The following is an 18,850-nucleotide window of genomic DNA, read 5'->3' on the forward strand; positions in this document are numbered from 1 at the left end:
AAAAAATACCCATTGTTCAATACCCAGAAGGTCCCGGACACAAGGCATCCTTGTGCAAGAGATGGTCCTTAATGCCCCTTAACATTCTTACATAGTAACGTTCTCATTTTTAGAGGAAACGAGCCAGCTCGTAGGTAAGTTATTCCTGGATGAACAGCGGGTAAGCCTTGACTCAGAGGAAAGCCTTCTACGGTCCCAGGGGAGAAAAGCTCCATCCTGGAAATGACAGGCAGTTTCAACTACCCTGGAGTCTTTTGATTTCACAACCACCTATAGAGGCTTATCCTCACTAAAGGGGAAGGTCTTGTATTTCCTCTTGCTGGTCCATCATCCCTCCATCAGACAGACATTTAGAGGTTGCCCCTGGCTGCGTCAGCCCCTGTCTGGGCACTGGGATGTGATCTCCACACTCACAAAGCTCTTTGTCTAGTGAAAAGCCTGGCATGGCTGCCAACATCCACTAGGGAGGAGAGGGACCAGGCATTTAGGGGAAAGATTGATACCCCAGGGGTGCCAACAGGTTACTATGGCTCTCTCCCTCTCTCTCTAAAATCCCTGTTCTTTCCCAAGAATGCAATTGCTGCTCCAGCCCATACTGGCCCCATTAGTTTTTCCATCTATAAAATGGGGTATGGCACCAGATGCAAGTTCATTCAATGATCTCTAAAGATTTCTGCTTTAGAGAATTTTGTGAAATGAAATGAGTCCTATACCCTACATTCATGTTTTAATTAAGACATTGGCAAGCTCTGTTTGGAAAATTTTACAGCAGGCCCTGGACCCATCTGGCTTTTCCTCCACTGGGAGGGGGGCGCATTGGAGTAATGAAAAATGAGCATCTTGTGATAAAGGGAGGACCTCCTTCCTTGTGGACCTTCTTTCTCATCTCTGCTCCACCTCAGTGCCAAGCAATGCTGTCTGGAGGGTGGGCCACAGACTGGGCTAGGACTTTTCCCACTAAGACCTCAGTCTCTGCACCTGGCAAATGGGGACGAGCCCTCCATGTGCTAGAACCAACAGAGGGCAGGGACATACGCGCTTACCTGGGCCTAGAAACATCTATCCCCCACCCTCTGGGAATTCTGTGTTTAAGGCGGATGGTTGGCTGTGAGAGGCCAGCTTGGCCCAGGCTGGGATGTCACCCATTTCTGGGCACATTTAGAGCCGTTTTATGGCAGGAGCTGATGATCACCGTGATAAATGAGCCCCTGCTTGAGTGAGTCCTTCCATCATGGAGTTGAGTGTTTGTGGCTAGCCCCAAGAGGAAGGGAATGGAGATAGAGGGCAGGAGGGCTGCAGTGGTACATCTACAGCCCCCAAACCCGTCTCCCACCCTCCTCCCTGGCCCCTTCCTTCCTTCCACCCACATTTCTGGAGCCCCTGGTATGTGCTGGCTCAGAGACCACAGGGTGAAGCAGTCACAGTCTCTGCCCCCTGACAGACAGGAAGAACACAGCATGATCAGTCCTGCAGCCGAGGTCAGCCCAGGAGGCTGCAGGGACACAGATGTGGGCTCTCCCCTGACCTGCTGTGTCCTCTGACTTGCTGTGTAGTAGCCGGGAAGGATTTTTAGGGGAAAGCTTGCAGGAGAGTCCACTGGGGGTGGGGGGGAGCACTCCTGGCAGCTGGGGTGGGGGTGGGGGGGAAACATGGGCACAAGTACAGATGGATTGAAGGAAAGCTTTAGGGACAGGAACACAGGATACAGGGGCGGGGGCAGTGGAGAGGGACAGCCAGAGGAGTCAGCAAGACACAGAGCCCAAACGGCCTTGAGTCTCAGGCTGGGGAGCTCAGACTGTGTTCACAGCCCGAGGGAGTCGGGGGAGGGTTTTCCCAGGGGAGGATGGCCAGGACTGAAGACAGGACAGTGGACTGAAGGGCAAGGACCCAGGGGCAGGCGGATCGTTGGAAGGGTCCCCTGATCAGTCAATGCTGCTTTATTAACCACCTCAGAAAGTGCATCTGGAAGGCCTGGTCAGCTCCGTTACAATGCACAGGCTCAGGGGAAGTATGGAAAGAGCAGGGCCACTCCACAAAGCTTCCTTTGTGATGGGCTGGGGCCACAGTGGTGTGGTGCTCTGCTGCCCTCTCGTGGGGGCTTGGATGTACTCATACAGGACCCCGTCAGCCTCAGAGGATGCTGAGTTCCCTGGCAGGCCTTGCCCTTGTCTCTCCCTCAACTGTGGGCGATCCCACTGCTCTCCAGGAAGGATGCAGTCTGCCAATAGAGGACAGACTCAAAACAGGGTGAAGAAGGGAGAGAGACACACAGCACCTCGGTCCCAGCTATGGGAATAGGCAGTATCATAGGTGTTGATGGCTATACTGGGGGTGAGGGTGGTGTCACCACTGCCAGGAGGCCCAAGTGCTTGCTGCATCCGCAAATTAATGAGCCCATATTCCAAAGGAAGGTAATTATGATAATAGTGATGATGGTGGTGGTCACAGTAGAGATATTGATGATGGTGGGGGCAGTAACTAAATGATTATGGTGGTTATTGCAGGTATTGGTGGTGATGGTAGAATTTTGGTGAAAATGGTGATGGGGTTATGGTGACTGGGTTGGTGATAGTAACAGTGATGGAGGAAGTGGCTAATATGACCTAGAAAGCTACTGTAAACATTTTGCACTTGTCTATTGCTGGAGGTGCGCACTCATTTCTTTTAGGCACAGACCTAGAGTGGAGTTGCTGGATCACAGGATATTTTTTTTTTTGCAGTTTCTGGCTGGGGCTGTGTTTGAACCCGCAACCTCTAGCATATGGGGCGGGCGCCCTACTCCTTTGAGCCACAGGCGCTGCCAGGATAGATATTTTTCGTTTTAGTAGATATTGCTCAACAGTTTTCAGAAAATCATTCACAAGCACTTAGTATTATCTATTGTTTTAATTGTGTTCATTCTGGTATGTGTGTAGTAATTGTATCTTACTATGGTTTTAATTTTATTTCCCTGGTGACTATGTTGGGCACATTTTCATGGTTTTTAGACATCTGGTTATTGCCTTTTGTGAAATGCCAGTTCAAATCCCTTGGTCAATTTCAGTCTATTTCTTTCTTTACTTTTTTTTTTTTTGAAACAGAGTCTTTGTCAACCCTCAGTAAAGTGCCATGGTGTCATAGCTCACAGCAACCTCAAACTCTTGCCTGAGCCTCCCGAGTAGCTGGGACTACAGGTGCCAGCCACAACGCCTGGCTATTTTTTTTTTTGTTGTTGTTGTTGTTGTCACCATTGTTTAGTAGGCCAGGCTGGGTTCAAACCTGCCAACCCCAGTGTATGTGGCCGGCGCCCTCACCACTGATCTACGGACGCTGAGCCTTCAGTCTATTTCTTATCGCCTTGTAAGAGCTCTGTATATGATTTGGATATAAGTCCTTTGTCAGATATATGTATTACTAGTAATTTCTCCCACCCTGTGGCTTGTCTTTTTACAAGTCTTTTGATAAACAGAAGTTTTTAATTTCATCGTGGTCCAATGCATCAATACTTTCCTTATGGTTAGTGCTTTTTTGTGATTTGTTTAGGAAATGTTTGTTTCCCAGTGTCATGAAGGTATTATCTATTATCCAAATTTTCTTCTAAAATTGGTTCATCATTCATTGAAATTAATGTTGTGAATGATGTGAAATTTGGTGTCAAGGATTTTTTCTTTCCCTATATGGAAAGAAAATTAATCCAGCCCAATTTATTGAAAAGAACATTTTTTTCTAACTGAATTATGGCTCTTCCTTCGTCATAAATTGGGTGATACACATGAATGAATGTGTTGCCTGAACCTATTCTGTTCCATTCACCTGTCCTTGCACCTGTACCAGGGAGTTTGGGGGGGCAGGTAATATTGTCTTGATTATTCTAGCTTTACATTAAGTCCTGAAAACTGATAGTACAAACCTACCAGCTTGGTTATTCTTCTTTGTTATCTTGGCTGTTGTAGTCCTTTGCACTTTCATATAAATTTTAGAATCAGCTTGTGAATTTTCAAAAAGGCCCCTGCTGGGGTATTGATTAGAATTGCTTTGAATCTACACATGTCAGTTTGCAGAAAAGTGATGACTTCACAATGTTGTATCTACAAATTCATGAATGTGGTGATTCTTTCCATTTAGATCTTCTGAAATATCTTAGCAATGTTTTGCTATTTTCAATGTGTAGGTTTTGCACATCTTTTATTAAATTTATTTCTAACAAGTTAATTTTTTGATGGTGCTTTAAATATTAAAATTTTAATTCCCAATTGTGCATTTTATATGTAACTAACAAATAGCGTATAATATATGCCCACTGAATTTGCTAAATCCATCTATTATAGTTCTAGTATCTCGTCTGGAGATTCTTGTGAATGTCCTTTTTTTTTTTTTTTTTTTTTAGGTACTGGGCCTTTCTCTGTCATCTAGGCTGGAACACAGTGACCTGATCATAGCTGACTGCAATGTCAAACTCCTGAGCTCAAGGGATCCTCTGGTATCAGCCTCCTGAGTTACTGAGACTAGAAACACACACCACTACCTTCAGCTAATTTTTCTTATTTTTGTAGAGATGAGATCTTGCTATGTCCCCAGCATTAAATTTTCAATATGTACACACATCTGTGTATGAATGTACTATGAAAAATGACAGTTTTACTGACTTGGCTTCTTTCTTTCCAGTTGCTACAACCATTGTTTCTTTTTCTTGACTTACTGTACTAACTGGAAGGGTAGTGATAGAAGAAGAAGTTGGGCGGCGCCTGGGGCTCAAGGAGTAGGGCGCTGGCCCCATATGCCGGAGGTGGCGGGTTCAAACCCAGCCCCGGCCAGAAACTGCAAATAAATAAATAAATTAATTAATTAATTAAAAAAAAAGAAGTTATTTTCATCATTAAATTGATGTTATTTGTAGGGAGTTTTGGGGGGCAGGTAAACTTTGTTAAATTAAGGAATTTCCATTGTATCCCTAGTTTGTTGAGAGCTGGTTATCATGACCAAGTGTTAAATTTTACTAAATGTCTTTTCTGTATCTATTGAGATGATAATTTGATTTTCTCTTTTATGCTATCAATGTGTTGAAATATACTGATTGATTTTCCAATGTTAAAGCAACCTTGAGTTACTGGAATAAATCCACATGTTTTATGCATTTTACATATTGTTGGGTTTGATTGACTAATGATTATTTGGGATCTGAACATTCGCATTCATGAGAGATAACGGACTGCAATTTTCTTTTTTTATGATGTCACTGTAGGGATTAGATATCAGGTTAAGCTGGCCTCATTTTTTTTAAAAAATGAACTTGGAAATGCTCACTCTGGTTCTATTGCTGAAAATTTGTCTAAGATTGATATTACTACTTCCTTAAATGATTAGAAGATTCCCCAGTGAAGCCATCTAGGCCAAGAGTTTTCTTTGCAGGGGGATTTTAAATTATATATCCAATGTGTTTAACAGATATAAAACTATTTGGATATTCCACTCTTTTCTATTATCCATACTAAAATGTACTGTTATGAATCATAATGTAAATATCTGATATGCAGGTTGTGTTTTCCAATGGTCTTAGGGGTCACGACCCACAGGTTGAGAAGCACTGGTCTATAGGATCTATATAGCAAAATCTTTTTATTTTCTATATTGGTAATTTGCATATTCTTTTATTGTCTTTATTCATTTACTAAATACTTATATAGGTTATTGATCTTATCAAAGAAACAAGTTTTGGCTTTGTTAATGTTTTCTACTGTACATGAGCTATTTCTTTTATTGGTTTTTGCTATTAGCTATGTAATTTCTTTCCTTCCTTCTTTGGGTTTAATGTACTATTCTAAGTTTCCTGAGATGGAAACTTCAATGATTGATTTTTCAACCTCTTTTCTTTTCTGAGCATTCAGGGCTATCTATTTCCTCTAAGCACTGCTTAACTACATATTGTACTTTCATTATTATTAATTTCAAAATATTTTCCAAGCACCATTGTTATTTTTTCTTTGATCCAGAGGTCATTTTAAAGTGTTTTTGATGGATGTCCGAATTATTTGGGAGATTTTTAATTTACTTTTCCTTTACTAATTCTAGGTTATTTCCTCCATGGTCAGAGAACAGATGCAATCTGACTTCAATCACTTGACATTGTTAAGGCTGGCTTTACAGCCTAGCATCTATTTTGGAAAATGTTTCATGTTAACTTGAAGAGAACGTGCATTTTGCAGTTATTGGGTTTGGTATTCTGTATTTGTCATTTAGATCAAGTGGGTAGCAACGTTGTTCAAATCTATATTCTTATTGGATGTTTACCTGTTGTTGTTAGTTCCCAGAAGAGTTGTGTTAAGATGACATTCTGTGATAAAGGATTTGTCTATTTTCCTTCTAGTTCTGTTATTCGATGAATACAACTGAAGATTATTATGTCTTCCTGTTGAATCATATAATAAAATGCTTCTCCATTGATCAGCTTGCCTTAGAGCCTAGTTTTAACGTAGTTACATCACATTTTTTTTTTTTTTGGTTAGGGTTTCCATACCGTGTAACTTTTTCTATTCTTTTACTTTGAATCTATTTCTTTTCTTTAATTTGATGTAGGCTTTTTTTTTTTAATACAGAGTAATATTTTGGTTTTTGTATCTAGTCTGAGAATCTCTGTCTTTTATTTGGAATGCTTAGCCCATGTACGATTAATATCCTTACTGATTTAATTGGTTTTAATAAAACCTTGTTATTTCCAATTTGTTCCATTTTTTCCTTGTGCCTTTACTTCTCGTTTTAATCAATCTAGTAGTTTTAATTCACCTTTTTCTACCATTGCCTTCTTAGTTGCAACTCTTTTATTTTTATAGAAATTACCTTGAAGACGTCACTGTGCATCCCTGATCTATCACCGTCTACTTTAAATTTCCCGAACAATTGAAGAACCACTTCTACAATTCCGCAGCTTAACTCCATTCACCACTCTTATTTTTTATACTAGTGTCAGGTATGTTTACTACATGCAGAGTTGCAGCAAGAAATTAGTATTACTTTTTCTTAAACAGTCAAAATGATTTTATATGCACCCTGTATTTAATCTTTCTGGTGTTCTTTATTCCTTCCTGCAGTTTTATGTTTCCAGATAGAGTCATTTTCATTCAACATTAAAAATTTTTCCTTTAGAATTTCTCATAGTGGTGATCAACTGGAGGTGAATTCTTTCAGCTTTTGTTTGTTCAAAGTGTCTATTTACCTGCATTCCTGAAAAACACTTTTCTAGGTTTCTTTTTAAATATCAGCACTTTAAAGATGTCATTATATTGTTTGTGTCCAAAATTCTATTCTAAAGTAGCTGTTAGCCTTATTAGTGCTGCTTTGAACATTATGTCTTTTTTTTTTTTCTCTCTCTCTCTCTCTCTCTGTGGCTGTTTTTCCAGTATTTTTCTTTGCTGGGGTTTTTAGCAGTTTAAGATACCCTAGCTGGTTCTTTATATTTATCTTTATTTTTTCACATGCTTCACTCGATATTTCAATATTTCTCATTTTAATCAATCTAGTAGTTTTAATTCATCTTTCACTTCAGCGTTGTGACGCTGTAGTGAAAATATATTCAAAAATCTGACCACTTCTCATTACCTTCATCATCAATCCAGAGCAAAAGTCAAAGACCTTAAAGGGGTATCTAAGGTTGCAGTGATCAGGTCCCTATTACCCTGGCCTTCTTCAATTTCTTGAACACACTGATGCTTCATATCAGGACCTTTGCATGGGATGTTTCTTCTGCATAGGATGATCTTCCCCAAAATGTCTGTTTGGCTAACTCACTCTCTTCCTTGAAGTTCTTCCTCAAATGACACCTTCTTAAGGTTTTCATGACCGTATTATTTAAACCACATTTTCCCATCTCCAGCACTCTCAATCCCGACCCCAATCCAGACGGATTTTTCTTTTCATAGCACTTCTCAGCTTGTAACATGTTGTGGAAATTATTTATATGCTCGTGTTTATTGTCTGCCTCTCCCACTTCACTAGAGATGAGCTCCACAAGGACAGGATTTTTAGATTTGTGTCTGTTTTGTCATTTAGATCAAGCCTGGCACCCAGAGAAGACTTAATAAAAAATTGCTCAGGGGTGCTCAGTTTAAGGGTAGCAGGTGTTTGCACTCAGAACAGAACAAGGACTTTGCTTGCCTGTGGACATCCACTGATGTACACATTCTGATCAGGTTGGGAAGGCCAGTGAACAAGTACCCACCGCCCAACTCACCTTATCCCCAACATTCACATATAAAATCCCTTCAATGTGGCTCATCTCAGTCCAGCTTGAGCAGGGACAGCAATGTGATTAAACCAATGAACTCTCAGATGCAGATGAGTGATAGTCTTTAACATTTTTAAGGGCATTTAAAGGAGCAACCTGTGTATTTAGTGGGTTTACAACTGAAAAAAGCAACCTGCCAAAACAGACAGCATTAGGACTTAGAGCACTTAGTTCTGGGTTTTAATTCTCAGTTTTGCCATTTATAGCTGCTTTTTGCCTTAGACAACCTCCCCTGCTTACCTGTTTTCCTGTTTTTTAATTTGAAAAGCAGGGATGGTAACTCTTTTCCTATCCATCTCAATGATTCAAAAATATAAAAGATTGAGGAACTTCAGAATTGAAAGGGATCTTAGTGATCATCTAGGAATTTTTATTTTTGCTTTTAGGTAGTTATTTACAACTTATGAATCACTTTCAATTATACTGTCCCACTGAAGTCTCAGAACAACCATGTAAAATAGGAGACAGATCATTAATCCCTTTTTACCGAGAGAAGCCAGGTTAAGAAAGACCAAGGCTCTGTGGGAAGTTAGTGACAGATATGGAGGCAGTGGTCTTTGCTCTACAGAACTCTCCCTGTAAATACAGGTAGAAAGTCCTATATTCAAAAGGTCAGTTGGCTCTTTCTTGCATACCTCCAGTGCACGGGGAGCTCACTGCCACCCAAGATAGCCTATTCCCCAGCAGTGTGGCTTTGATAGTTGGCTATCATTTGTGGTGGTATAAAGTGTATTACATTGAGAGGAGATGATTTGTAGGGATTTGCCCTAATGTGTGCTTGGGGGAGTTTGCAAAAATATTCAGAGCATACAGAGATAGCCAGAACAGCAATAATAATAACAATCTGATGGTGTTATATCCCTGTTTGTAATTTTTCAATGGCTCCATGGCTTTCTAAGGAGTCCAGACTTTTTCTATACCCTCCACGAGCTGGGTCCAGCCTCAGACCACATCTCCTATGCCACACACATCTCCCATCCCACACCAGTAGTTTCTTCTTGCAACATCCTCACCTGCCAGCTCCACTTCCTTGCCTCCCTGGCTCCTACACGGCTCTGCACTCCTTCAAAGGCCCTACATACTGGATTGAACTTATCCCTCTCCCCAGCCAGACTGTGAGCTGGGAAGCGGCAAGTCTGTATGTGATTCCTATGCCCAGACGCCCAGCCAGGAGACTGGCACAGAATGAGCAATAGCTCCATCCCGACACACTTGCAGCTGCCTCTGCTGCACTCATAAGCCAGACCAGGAGAGGGTTAAACAACTGTGTTGGGCCTTGTATTAACCTTGGGATTAGAGACAGCAGGTGCCCCAGTGTTTAACCAGATGTTTGGAAACGTGTTTTCAGCTCAGCTCGGAGACTCAATCCAGCGAGGTCTTCCCCAGAACTGAGACCTCGGCCCCTCCCTAGACCCTGGGCTGAGAAGATACCCCAGCTGCTGGGGTGGAAGGTGACTATGAAACCAGAGGGGAGGGTGAGCATATGTGGAGAGAGTTGGAAGAGCCTTGTCCTTGCTCTACACAGGTTACCTCTGTGGTCTTGGTGGAGTTTTTCCATCCCTGCTTAGGTATCCTCAGCTGTGTACGAGTTCCATAGGTCAGTCCCTCCTGATGGGACTGGGCAAGAGCAAGGAATCCTCAGACTCCGGAACCCCCCTGGCTAGGGGTCCCCTGGCTTGGGAGAGACTTTCTCCACCACTGCAGTGGGGTGGGTAAATCTTTAACTAGCTAGCCCTGGGCAGGCCGGAACCTCTCCGGATGGATGGCTGCCTGGGATGGGGGATGGGGGTGGGAGCGGAAGATGTGTGCAGACAGTGCAGCGTCGAGGAGAGGGGTAGGGTACTGGGGAGGGGAAGAAAGGAGACTCAGGCGGAGCTAACTCCGTGTGCGGAGCAGGACATGGAGGAGGAACGCGGGTCACCCGACGGGTAAGCAGCGCCTCAGAGAGGTTCAGGGGGGTCCTGAACGCCCAGCCGACAGCCAGCCGCTGGGGGCAGGGAAGGTGACTCGCGCTGCTGCCCTAGGGACCCCGCGCGGAGCCTGGAGCTGGGACCAGAGGGGCCGGAAACGCCCATTCAAGTAGTGCTCAGGTGGGTGTAGGTTGGGTGGGAGGCACCCGGGCGAGGCAGGGACCAAAGAAGACGTCAGGACGTACCGATCCGCCTTCTTGTCGGACCCCAGGGTGCGTCCTATGAGCTCCGCGGAGCTGCGTCGAGGGGAGCAGAGCGTGCTGCACTGCTCAGGGACCCGGACTCTGCAGGTGAGGAACCCCTCTCTTCCTCCCAACCCCGGGAAGAAAGGCCATCCTCGGGGCTTGCCCAGGCAACTTTGCCCTAGAATCAAGCCTCCCCCCAGAGTGTTCCCCTCCAGAGTGCCCCGCCCCTTCAGAGTGCTCAGTCCCTCCGGAATGCCGGGTCTTCCAGAGTGCAGCCCTCCCTGGAGGCCCCCCAAGAATGCCCTGCCCCTCCAGAGTGCCCCCCCGCCCCAGAGTGGCCCGCGGCGACCAGAGTGCCCGCCCCTCTGCCGCCCCCTCCGCAGGTGAGCCCTCCGGGCGGAGGCCCCGAGGTGGCTTTCCGCTTCGGCGCGGTGCTGGACGGGGCGCGCACGCAGGAGGACGTGTTCCGGGCCTGCGGCGTGCGGCGCCTGGGCGAGCTGGCGCTGCGCGGGTGAGTGGGGCGCGGCTGGGCGGAAAGCGCGGCGGAGTCCTGCCCGCAACCACGCCCCGGCCCCTAGTCGCCCACCCCTCTAACTTCTCACCCACGCCCACCACCGGCCGCCGCCCGTGGCCTTCCCCTGTTCCCCGCAGCTTCTCCTGCACCGTCTTCACCTTTGGCCAAACCGGCTCCGGGAAGACCTACACCCTAACTGGACCCCCGCCCCAGGTGAGCCGAGCGCTGGGGAGCTCCCCCAGCCCCCGTCGGGCCTCTGTGGGCTTGGGGAGCCGCAGGCAGCGCGACTCTCACAAAGAAGTGGCTGGAACCGTGCAGCCCGCGCAGTTGATTTGCAGACAAGGACACGGAGGACCAGAGAGCAGAAGGGGCTTCCCCATTTGGAGCATTTGGGTTCAAGTGTTGGCCCCTTAAACTAGCTCTCAGTTTCTTTGCCTGTAAAATGGAGGCTACAGTACCACCTGTGAGAATTACATGAGCTGTTGTACGGGAACTTGGTGCGGTTCCAGCTCTACAAAGGGTAATCATTATTGTGGTGAAGATGGAGATGACCAGCCTCAGGTTGAGCTGGTTTGGCCCTTAGGGGGAGGGGGAGCCCGTACCCCCCAGCCTGGCTGGCATCATGCAGAGGACCTTCGCCTGGCTGTTAGACCGCGTGCAGCACCTGCCTGCCCCTGTCACCCTCCGCGCCTCCTATCTGGAGATCTACAATGATCAGGTAAGGGAATAGGAGAGATTGAAAGCCCACGAGGCTACCCAGGAGTTTCTTTCCAAGGAGTTGGGGACAGTTGTCAGGAAGGTCGGGGGAGAGGGGCACGGAGACTCGGAGAGTCCTTTCCCTCACCCTCCTCTCTAACCTCCCAGGTTCAGGACTTGCTGAGCCTGGGGTCTCCCCGGCCTCTCCCTGTTCGCTGGAATAAGACCCGAGGCTTCTACGTGGAACAACTACGGGTCGTGGAGTTTTCGAGTCTGGAGGCCCTGATGGAACTTTTACAGATGGGTGCGTGCTGTTTCTCTGAGTATGGGCCAGGCAAGCTGGAGCTTTGGCTTGAGAAGTGACTGTTGTGGGGAAAAGGACCAAGAAACCAGCAATTCAAAGGCACAGCCCAAGGATGTCCCCCACCTCCACCGCTGCCCAGAGCCTGCTGATTCTGCCTTCCAGGCAGACTCCTCTCCAGCCCAGGCCTCTGCCTCAGCCAGGCCTAGTCCTGGCTCCCTAGGGAGGTCTCTGCATCTCCAGACTCTCCCTTGTCAATCCATTTTCCTCTATTTCGCAAAACACATCCCTCTTTTCCAAACCCTCCACCCTTGAGGATAAAGGTCAGATCTCAGCCTAGGCTATAAAGCCCTTCTGTTCCAGTCTTATTCATTTTTTCAGCAAATATTCATTGGGCACCCATCCTCTGATAGGCACTGAGGATGCTATGCCACACCTCTCAGCTGATCTCTCTGCCTCACTTTCTCTCCCTCCCTGTGCACAGCAATAAAATGTTTATAAAATGCAGATCTCGGCTCAGTGCCTGTACCTCATTCGGCTAGGGCTCCAGCCACATACACCAGAGCTAGCAGGTTCAAATCCAGCCTGGGCCCTCCAAACAACAATGACAACTACAAACAAAAAATAGTTGGGCGTTGTGGCGGGTGCCTGTAAGTCCCAGCTACTTGGGAAGCTGAGGCAAGAGAATGGCTTAAGCCCAAGAGTTTGAGGTTGCTGTGAGCTGTGATGCCATGGCACTCTACCCAGGGTGACATCTTGAAATGCTTTCAGAAAAAAAAGAAAAATGCAGATCTGTTATTCTTCTGCTCCGTTCTCTCTATCCCCTCTTTCACCTATCTGGGCTAGAGATATCTGCCCCAATATTCCATCGTTTCCTGAACCAACACTAACTTTCCTGCCTCTCTGTCTCTGCACAGGCCCACCCTCTGCTCTCAGGATTCCTTTGTTCCTTTTTCTTCCTGTTCTTCCTACCAAGTTCCACTCCTGATGTTTTTCCCTCCCAGGTCTTAGCCGTCGGAGGAGGTCAGCTCACACCCTGAACCAGGCCTCTAGCCGGAGCCATGCCCTGCTCACTGTCTACATCAGCTGCCGAACTGTGAGTGCCCTGGCTTGGGGAAGGAGCTGGCCTGGGGCCACCCAGCCACAAGGGTCTGCACCGGGTTATATAAACCAACATAGGCATGCATGTGGGGTGATCATGGAAACCTTTAGCCTTGTGAACCTTGTGACCTTGATAAGGATGGTCCCTCCCAAGTCCCCATGAATCCCTGATCTTCCAGGCTCAGCAGATGCCTCCTGTGGGCCCTGGGGAGCCCCCTGTTGGTGGGAAGCTGTGCTTCGTAGACCTGGCTGGCAGCGAGAAGGTGACAGCCACAGGATCCCGTGGGGAGCTGATGCTTGAGGCCAACAGCATCAACCGCAGCTTGCTGGCCCTGGGTGAGACCTGGGGGCCAGCTGGTCTGACTTTCTGAGCCCTTCTGTGGCACCTGGCCTATTTCTGTCCAAAGTGGGGAACACCAGAGGAGTTATAGTGCACGGATGAGGTGACAGAGCTATGATCCAGGAACCAGAGGCCTTAGCTCCTGTTGGCTTCTCCCTTCTCAGAACATCGATTATCTATGAGTCTGTACACTCTATGGATGTATAGTTACATTTTAATTTGGGTGTAGAAACACTCAATGTCAGAAGATGACTCTTCAGAGACGTCCATCCTGTCTCTTGTGCTGTTGAGAAGACTGAGGCTCAGTAACAAGACCTGTCTCCTCACCTCCCATTCTAGATTATTGGACTTTGAGATCCTTAAGGGATGGGGTCTCACATTCCCTGGTGGTGTGCATGACAGCTGCTCACAAAACTCCTTCTCATTCAGTCCATTCACTGGAAACTTCCTGAGCCCATGCTATGTGCTAGGCCCTTTGGGGGATCAAGGGTAACAGGGCCATTTCTACCCCATAAGGAGCCCCAATGAGCTGGTGGAGACCAATATGACTGAGTAATGTCATCACATGGAGAGATGGGTTTTTAGAGTCACACAGGCCTGGGTGGAGATCCTCACTCTGCAGGGGGCCAGCTGGGTGGCCTCAGGCAAGTGATGTAACCTTTCTGGGCCTTGCTCTCCCACCCAGGTCACTGCATCTCCCTGCTGCTGGACCCACAGCGAAAGCAGAGCCACATCCCTTTCCGGGACAGCAAGCTCACCAAGTTGCTGGCAGACTCCCTTGGGGGGCGTGGGGTCACCCTCATGGTATCCAAGGGGGGGTGTGGCAGGGAAGGCTGGGTCCTGAGGAGTGGGCTCCTAGACAGCAGCACTCAGGGGGAGTCCTCCCCAGGTGGCCTGCGTGTCCCCCTCAGCCCAGTGTCTTCCTGAAACTCTCAGCACCCTGCGATATGCAAGCCGAGCTCAGCGAGTCACCACCCGGCCGCAGGCCCCCAAGGTGACTGAAGGGAGACACAAGGGACAGGCTGGGGAGATCAGCCAATAGTTGGAACCTTAGATGACATTGTGATTGAAGTCTAGAACTGGGTCAGAGTTGGGGTTAGGGTTGGAATCTTGGAAATGGTGCCATGATTGGGAAAGGTGGGGTCAGGGTCCCAGCCTGTGTCCTGGCCGGGCTTAGAGCAGGAGGTAGGTTAGAGTCTGAGTTATGATATGATTAGGGTGTAGCCAGGATCCCAGATGGTATCATGGCTAAGTGTGAGCTGAGTGGAGGATCTGATATAAGTCTTGTTTGAGGTCAGAATCTTGGCCAAAGTTTGGACAGAACTGAGTTTGGAGCTGGCCTTGACCCAAGCCCAGCTCAGAGTGGGGATTTTTAGGATGGTGCAATTAGGACAAGGTGTCCCCTCCAGATAGATGCAGCCTTGTGCCAAGAGGTAAGGCTGGCAGGTGAAGCATGGGCTTGATTTTAGACCTCACTCACTTCCCATGGCTGGAACCCTTGTGCAGTGCACAATTTGTACCACTGTAAGGGGCAATTCTGGGCCTCTGTCTCTGCAGTCCCCTGTGGCAAAGCAGACCCAGCGTGTGGAGACTGATAGGCTGCAGCTCCAGGAGGAGAACCGTCACCTGCAGTTCCAGCTGGACCAAATGGAACGCAAAGGTATGAGCTCCCTGGGGGCAGAGAGGGATGTGGGTAGGCCTAAGGCTCCTGTGGATCCAGTGACTTCCTGATTCCCTGCAGCCTCAGGGCTCAGTGGCACCCAGATGGCCTGGGCCCAGCGGAACCTCTACGGGATGCTGCAGGAGTTCATGCTGGAGAATGAGAGGCTCAGGTAGGTCCAGACCTCAGCCAGGGGACTCTGTCCTCCACCCCTCACTGCTGGGCTGCTTCTGCCACACTGCTTCCCCTCTCTGGTCCTTTGCTGTACTCTGCCCCACCTGCCTCCTGGGCTGATACTGCACTGCAATGAGGAGAGGCTGACTGACAGCCCTGCCAGCCCTGCCTCCTGTCCCATCCCTGGCGTCTACTCTCCTTCAGGAAAGAAAAGAGACAGCTGCAGAGCAGCCGAGACCTGGCCCAGAGTGAGCAGCGGGTCCTGGCCCAGCAGGTCCAGGAGCTAGAGAGGTGAGCGCGGCCACCAGCCTAGAGCCAGGCCTGGGATAGGGTCTGACCTCTGGATCCACACCAGCTGAGTTCCATTTCCAGCTCTGCCACTTGCTAGATGTATCACCTTGGGCAAGTTTTTTGACCTCTCCTGCCTGGATTTCCTCTTATGTAAAATGGGGATCATAGTGCCTGCTCTGTAGGCTTGGTTTTTTGTTGTTGTTTTTTGTTTTTGTTTTTGTTTTTGAGACAGAGTCTTACTCTGTCACCCTCAGTAGAGTGCTGTGGCATCTTAGCTCACAGCAACCTCAGGCTCTTGGGTTCAAGTGATTCTCTTGCCTCAGCCTCCTGAGTAGCTGGGACTACAGACACCCACCACAACGCCCAGCTATTTTTAGAGGTGGACTCTCCCTCTGGCTCAGGTTGGTCTCAAACTCCTAAACTCAGGCAATCCGTGCACTGTGGCCACCCAGAGTGCTGGGATTGCAGGCCTGAGCCACCGCGCCCAGCCTTATAGGCTTGTTTTAAAGATTGGAAGGAGGGTGGCGCCTGTGTCTCAGTGAGTAGGGCGCCGGCCCCATATGCCAAGGGTGGCGGGTTCAAACCCAGCCCCATATGCCGAGGGTGGCGGGTTCAAACCCAGCCCCAGCCAAACTGCAACAAATGGCCGGGCATTGTGGCGGGCGCCTGTAGTCCCAGCTGCTCTGGAGGCTGAGGCAAGAGACTCGCGTAGCCCAAGAGTTAGAGGTTGCTGTGAGCCGTGTGACGCCACAGCACTCTGTACAGTGAGACTCTGTCTCTACAAAAGAAAAAAAAAAAAGATTGGAAGGAATGTGTTGGTTTGTAAAACCTTGAGAACGAGCCTGGCAACTGGTGAGTCTCCAGGAGGCCAGACTGATGGTCGGGTTGGGGCTGCAGGCATAGACCCCAGCATCCTTTCCAGGCGCCTCTCTGCCTGCTACCACCATCAACCGGGCCCAGCACCACCGTGTCCCTGCTTGATGGTACCAGCTCCCTCCTGCCATGTGAGTCTCACTACCCAACCTAGAGGGGTGACAAGCCGGGGTGCTGTGGCGCCTCTGACTTCCTGTCTTGTAGGTACTGCCGCCCCTCTCCTCCTGCCCCTGGCGTCACCTTTGCCCGCTGTGCCGAGTGCCCCTGGCCCACTGGGCCTGCCCTTGGGGGGAGTGCCACGTGCAGCAGGTAGGAAAGTTCAGGCTGGGGATGTGGGATGTGGGAACACTAGAGACCTTGGTCTAGGAGAGCCCAGTCCAGGAGGCTCCCAGGCAGGGGCTTCCCGGACTCCAGGCCTGGCTCACAGGGAGGGAATGGCTAGCTTCTGTCTCCCCACCCCCAGGGTTTGGAATAACTACTCGCCTCACTCACCCTCCTCCCACCCTGCCTTCTTTCGGGAACTTACTCCATCATTACTCACTGATACATTCACTCGCTCCACCAGTAACTCTCCCTTCACTCCTGGCTAGGTGCCTACCTCTCTCTGGCACTCAGAACATGGCTAGACATGGTTCCTGCCCTCAGGCGCTCCTGCTCTCAGAAGAGACTGTCACGAAAACTTTCTGCTGCCCACAGAGGAAAGTGACCAAGACGCCACTCCTTTAGCCCACCTGACATTCTTGGCACCCTGTGGGCAGGCATGGCCAGGATTACAGTCACTACCAGGGAAGTGGGACACAGAGAGGCAGGCTGGGGTTACCATTGTGGGCTCTGGTTTTTCCCACAGGTGTTGGGCCCTGAGGCTCCAGGAGGCAGGTCCCTGTCTGCCCGACCCCCACTCTGGGCACCACCATGCAGCCCTAGCTCTGCCAAGTGCCCAAGAGAGAGGTGGGCCCACCTCTAGGGCACTGGGGTCGGGGAGGAGGAGGCTTGGGCCCAAAGCCTCACCTCCTACCACCCAACTCCCCTGGCCCAGGAGCCACAGAGACTGGACTCAGACCAGAGTCCTGGCGGAGATGCTGACCGAGGAGGATGTGGTACCCTCTGCACCTCCCCTGCCCACAGCGCCACCGAGCACATCACCAGTGCTGAGAGGTGAAGAAGGAAGGAAGGGAAGGGCTCCTAGTGTTCCATGTGATCTTGAGCCAGAAATCCATCCTCTCTAGGCCTCAGTCTTCCCACTGCTGAAATGGGGTGGGTGTTGAGAGGTGATTTCTAAAATCTTCCTAGTTCCCAAACTTAGGATTCTTTTTGTAGGACCACCTGCATGCCCAGATGTGCGTTGGAGCCCATAGTGAGGGTAGAGGGAAGGATGGAGGGTACTTAACCCCTGAGGCTTCCCTAGAGGATGTTGGGACCCAGATGGATGTGGGTCGGGGAAAGTCCAAGGAAAGGAAGGTCTAAGGAAAGGCAGGCCTCAAGTCTCATTGCTTCTTAGGTGGAGCTGGAGTTCAAAACCTGGCCCAGAGACTGGAGGCCCTCAGAGACCAGATTGGTAGTTCCCTGCGACGTGGTCGGAGCCAGCCACCCCACAGCAAGGTTGCACGGAGCCCGGGCCCAGTCCTCTCTCCCCGCTCAAGGCAGAGTGGAAACCCAGAAGATGGCTGTGTGACCTCAGACTGGGCTCTGCGTCCCTAGGCCTCACTCTCTCCAGCTAGTGCATGGGATTAGCAGCTTTTTCAGGGGAGCACGGGGAGGGTGCTGCCCCAGACCACAAGACATGAGACTGAATTCAGGAGAAACCAGGCAGCAGATGATGAACATATGAATAAAGAAGGAGGCGTCAGTCCAGGCCTGGTTGGTTCTGTGTTCTGAAGAGTCAGTTGCTTCCCTGCCAGGAATCCAAGAGAGAAGGGGCTGGGACTCTCAGCACAGGTGTGCACCCCCCTGGTCTGTGAGGTCCCTGGTTCCCATCTCCTTTCATGGACTGTATAAGTTTTGATTGAGCAACTACTACATGCCACTGGGGGTCATGGGGAAGTTGAGTGGTGCATGTCTCCATGAAGGAGGCATGAGGCAAACCACTCTGGCCATGGGCTGGGCAGACAGGAGCTTGGGGACTCACTCACTCTGTGTTGCATGTGCTGGTGGGGCTCAGGAGGCCTGGCTTTTCATGGACCACTTTCTCATCTTTAGTCAGTTAAATGGTGGATGTGGCTCCCCATCCCTTTGTGGTCTAGTGAAGGTCAAGGGTGTGAGAAACATGATTCCTGGCACAAGGGCCCATAGGATGCAGTGGGTCTGTGACAGTGGAGAAGTCCAGGTGTGACATGAGGAACTGGGGTGGGGTTGGAAGGGGCTCATTACAGACAGCCATGAGGCTAACCTAATCTGCCCATTCATAGTTAGAGAAACTGAGACCCACATCTTTCATTCATTCAATAAACACCACTGACATCAACTGCAAATCAAGCTGTAAGGTGGCAAA

The 18,850-nt window shown here is 49.0% G+C and overlaps 1 protein-coding gene across 5 annotated transcripts; it reads left to right on the plus strand.

Moving 5' to 3' along the window:
* Positions 1 to 10,045: 10,045 nt before the first annotated feature.
* On the plus strand, positions 10,046 to 18,216 carry KIF12 (kinesin family member 12). 5 transcript variants are annotated; one of them, XM_053572950.1, is made up of 19 exons: positions 10,050 to 10,185; positions 10,282 to 10,347; positions 10,439 to 10,517; positions 10,796 to 10,923; positions 11,064 to 11,139; positions 11,510 to 11,644; positions 11,791 to 11,926; positions 12,928 to 13,019; positions 13,204 to 13,360; positions 14,050 to 14,168; positions 14,254 to 14,358; positions 14,922 to 15,024; positions 15,106 to 15,196; positions 15,403 to 15,489; positions 16,412 to 16,493; positions 16,567 to 16,671; positions 17,210 to 17,310; positions 17,399 to 17,616; positions 17,861 to 17,983. In XM_053572950.1, the coding sequence occupies exons 1-18, from the start codon at positions 10,157 to 10,159 to the stop codon at positions 17,586 to 17,588; spliced, it is 1,881 nt and encodes a 626-aa protein (XP_053428925.1). In that variant the 5' UTR covers positions 10,050 to 10,156; the 3' UTR covers positions 17,589 to 17,616; positions 17,861 to 17,983. The 5 variants fall into 5 exon arrangements, 2 of the variants coding, with proteins under 2 accessions (XP_053428925.1, XP_053428915.1); XM_053572940.1 differs by having other exon boundaries at positions 10,054 to 10,185; positions 17,399 to 17,517; positions 17,861 to 18,216; XR_008376263.1 differs by lacking the exon at positions 17,861 to 17,983 and having other exon boundaries at positions 10,048 to 10,185; positions 16,953 to 17,310; positions 17,399 to 17,446.
* Positions 18,217 to 18,850: the final 634 nt, after the last annotated feature.

The sequence above is a fragment of the Nycticebus coucang genome, chromosome 2, assembly GCF_027406575.1.
Source record: "Nycticebus coucang isolate mNycCou1 chromosome 2, mNycCou1.pri, whole genome shotgun sequence".
NCBI classification, from domain to species: domain Eukaryota; kingdom Metazoa; phylum Chordata; class Mammalia; order Primates; family Lorisidae; genus Nycticebus; species Nycticebus coucang.

Coding starts and splice junctions, on each gene's coding strand:
- KIF12 (XM_053572940.1), top strand. CDS start 10,157: ATGGAGGAGGAACGCGGGTCACCCGACGG. Junction 13,361..14,049: donor CCGCAGCTTGCTGGCCCTGG/GTGAGACCTGGG, acceptor TCTCCCACCCAG/GTCACTGCATCTCCCTGCTG. Junction 17,311..17,398: donor GCCAAGTGCCCAAGAGAGAG/GTGGGCCCACCT, acceptor CCCCTGGCCCAG/GAGCCACAGAGACTGGACTC.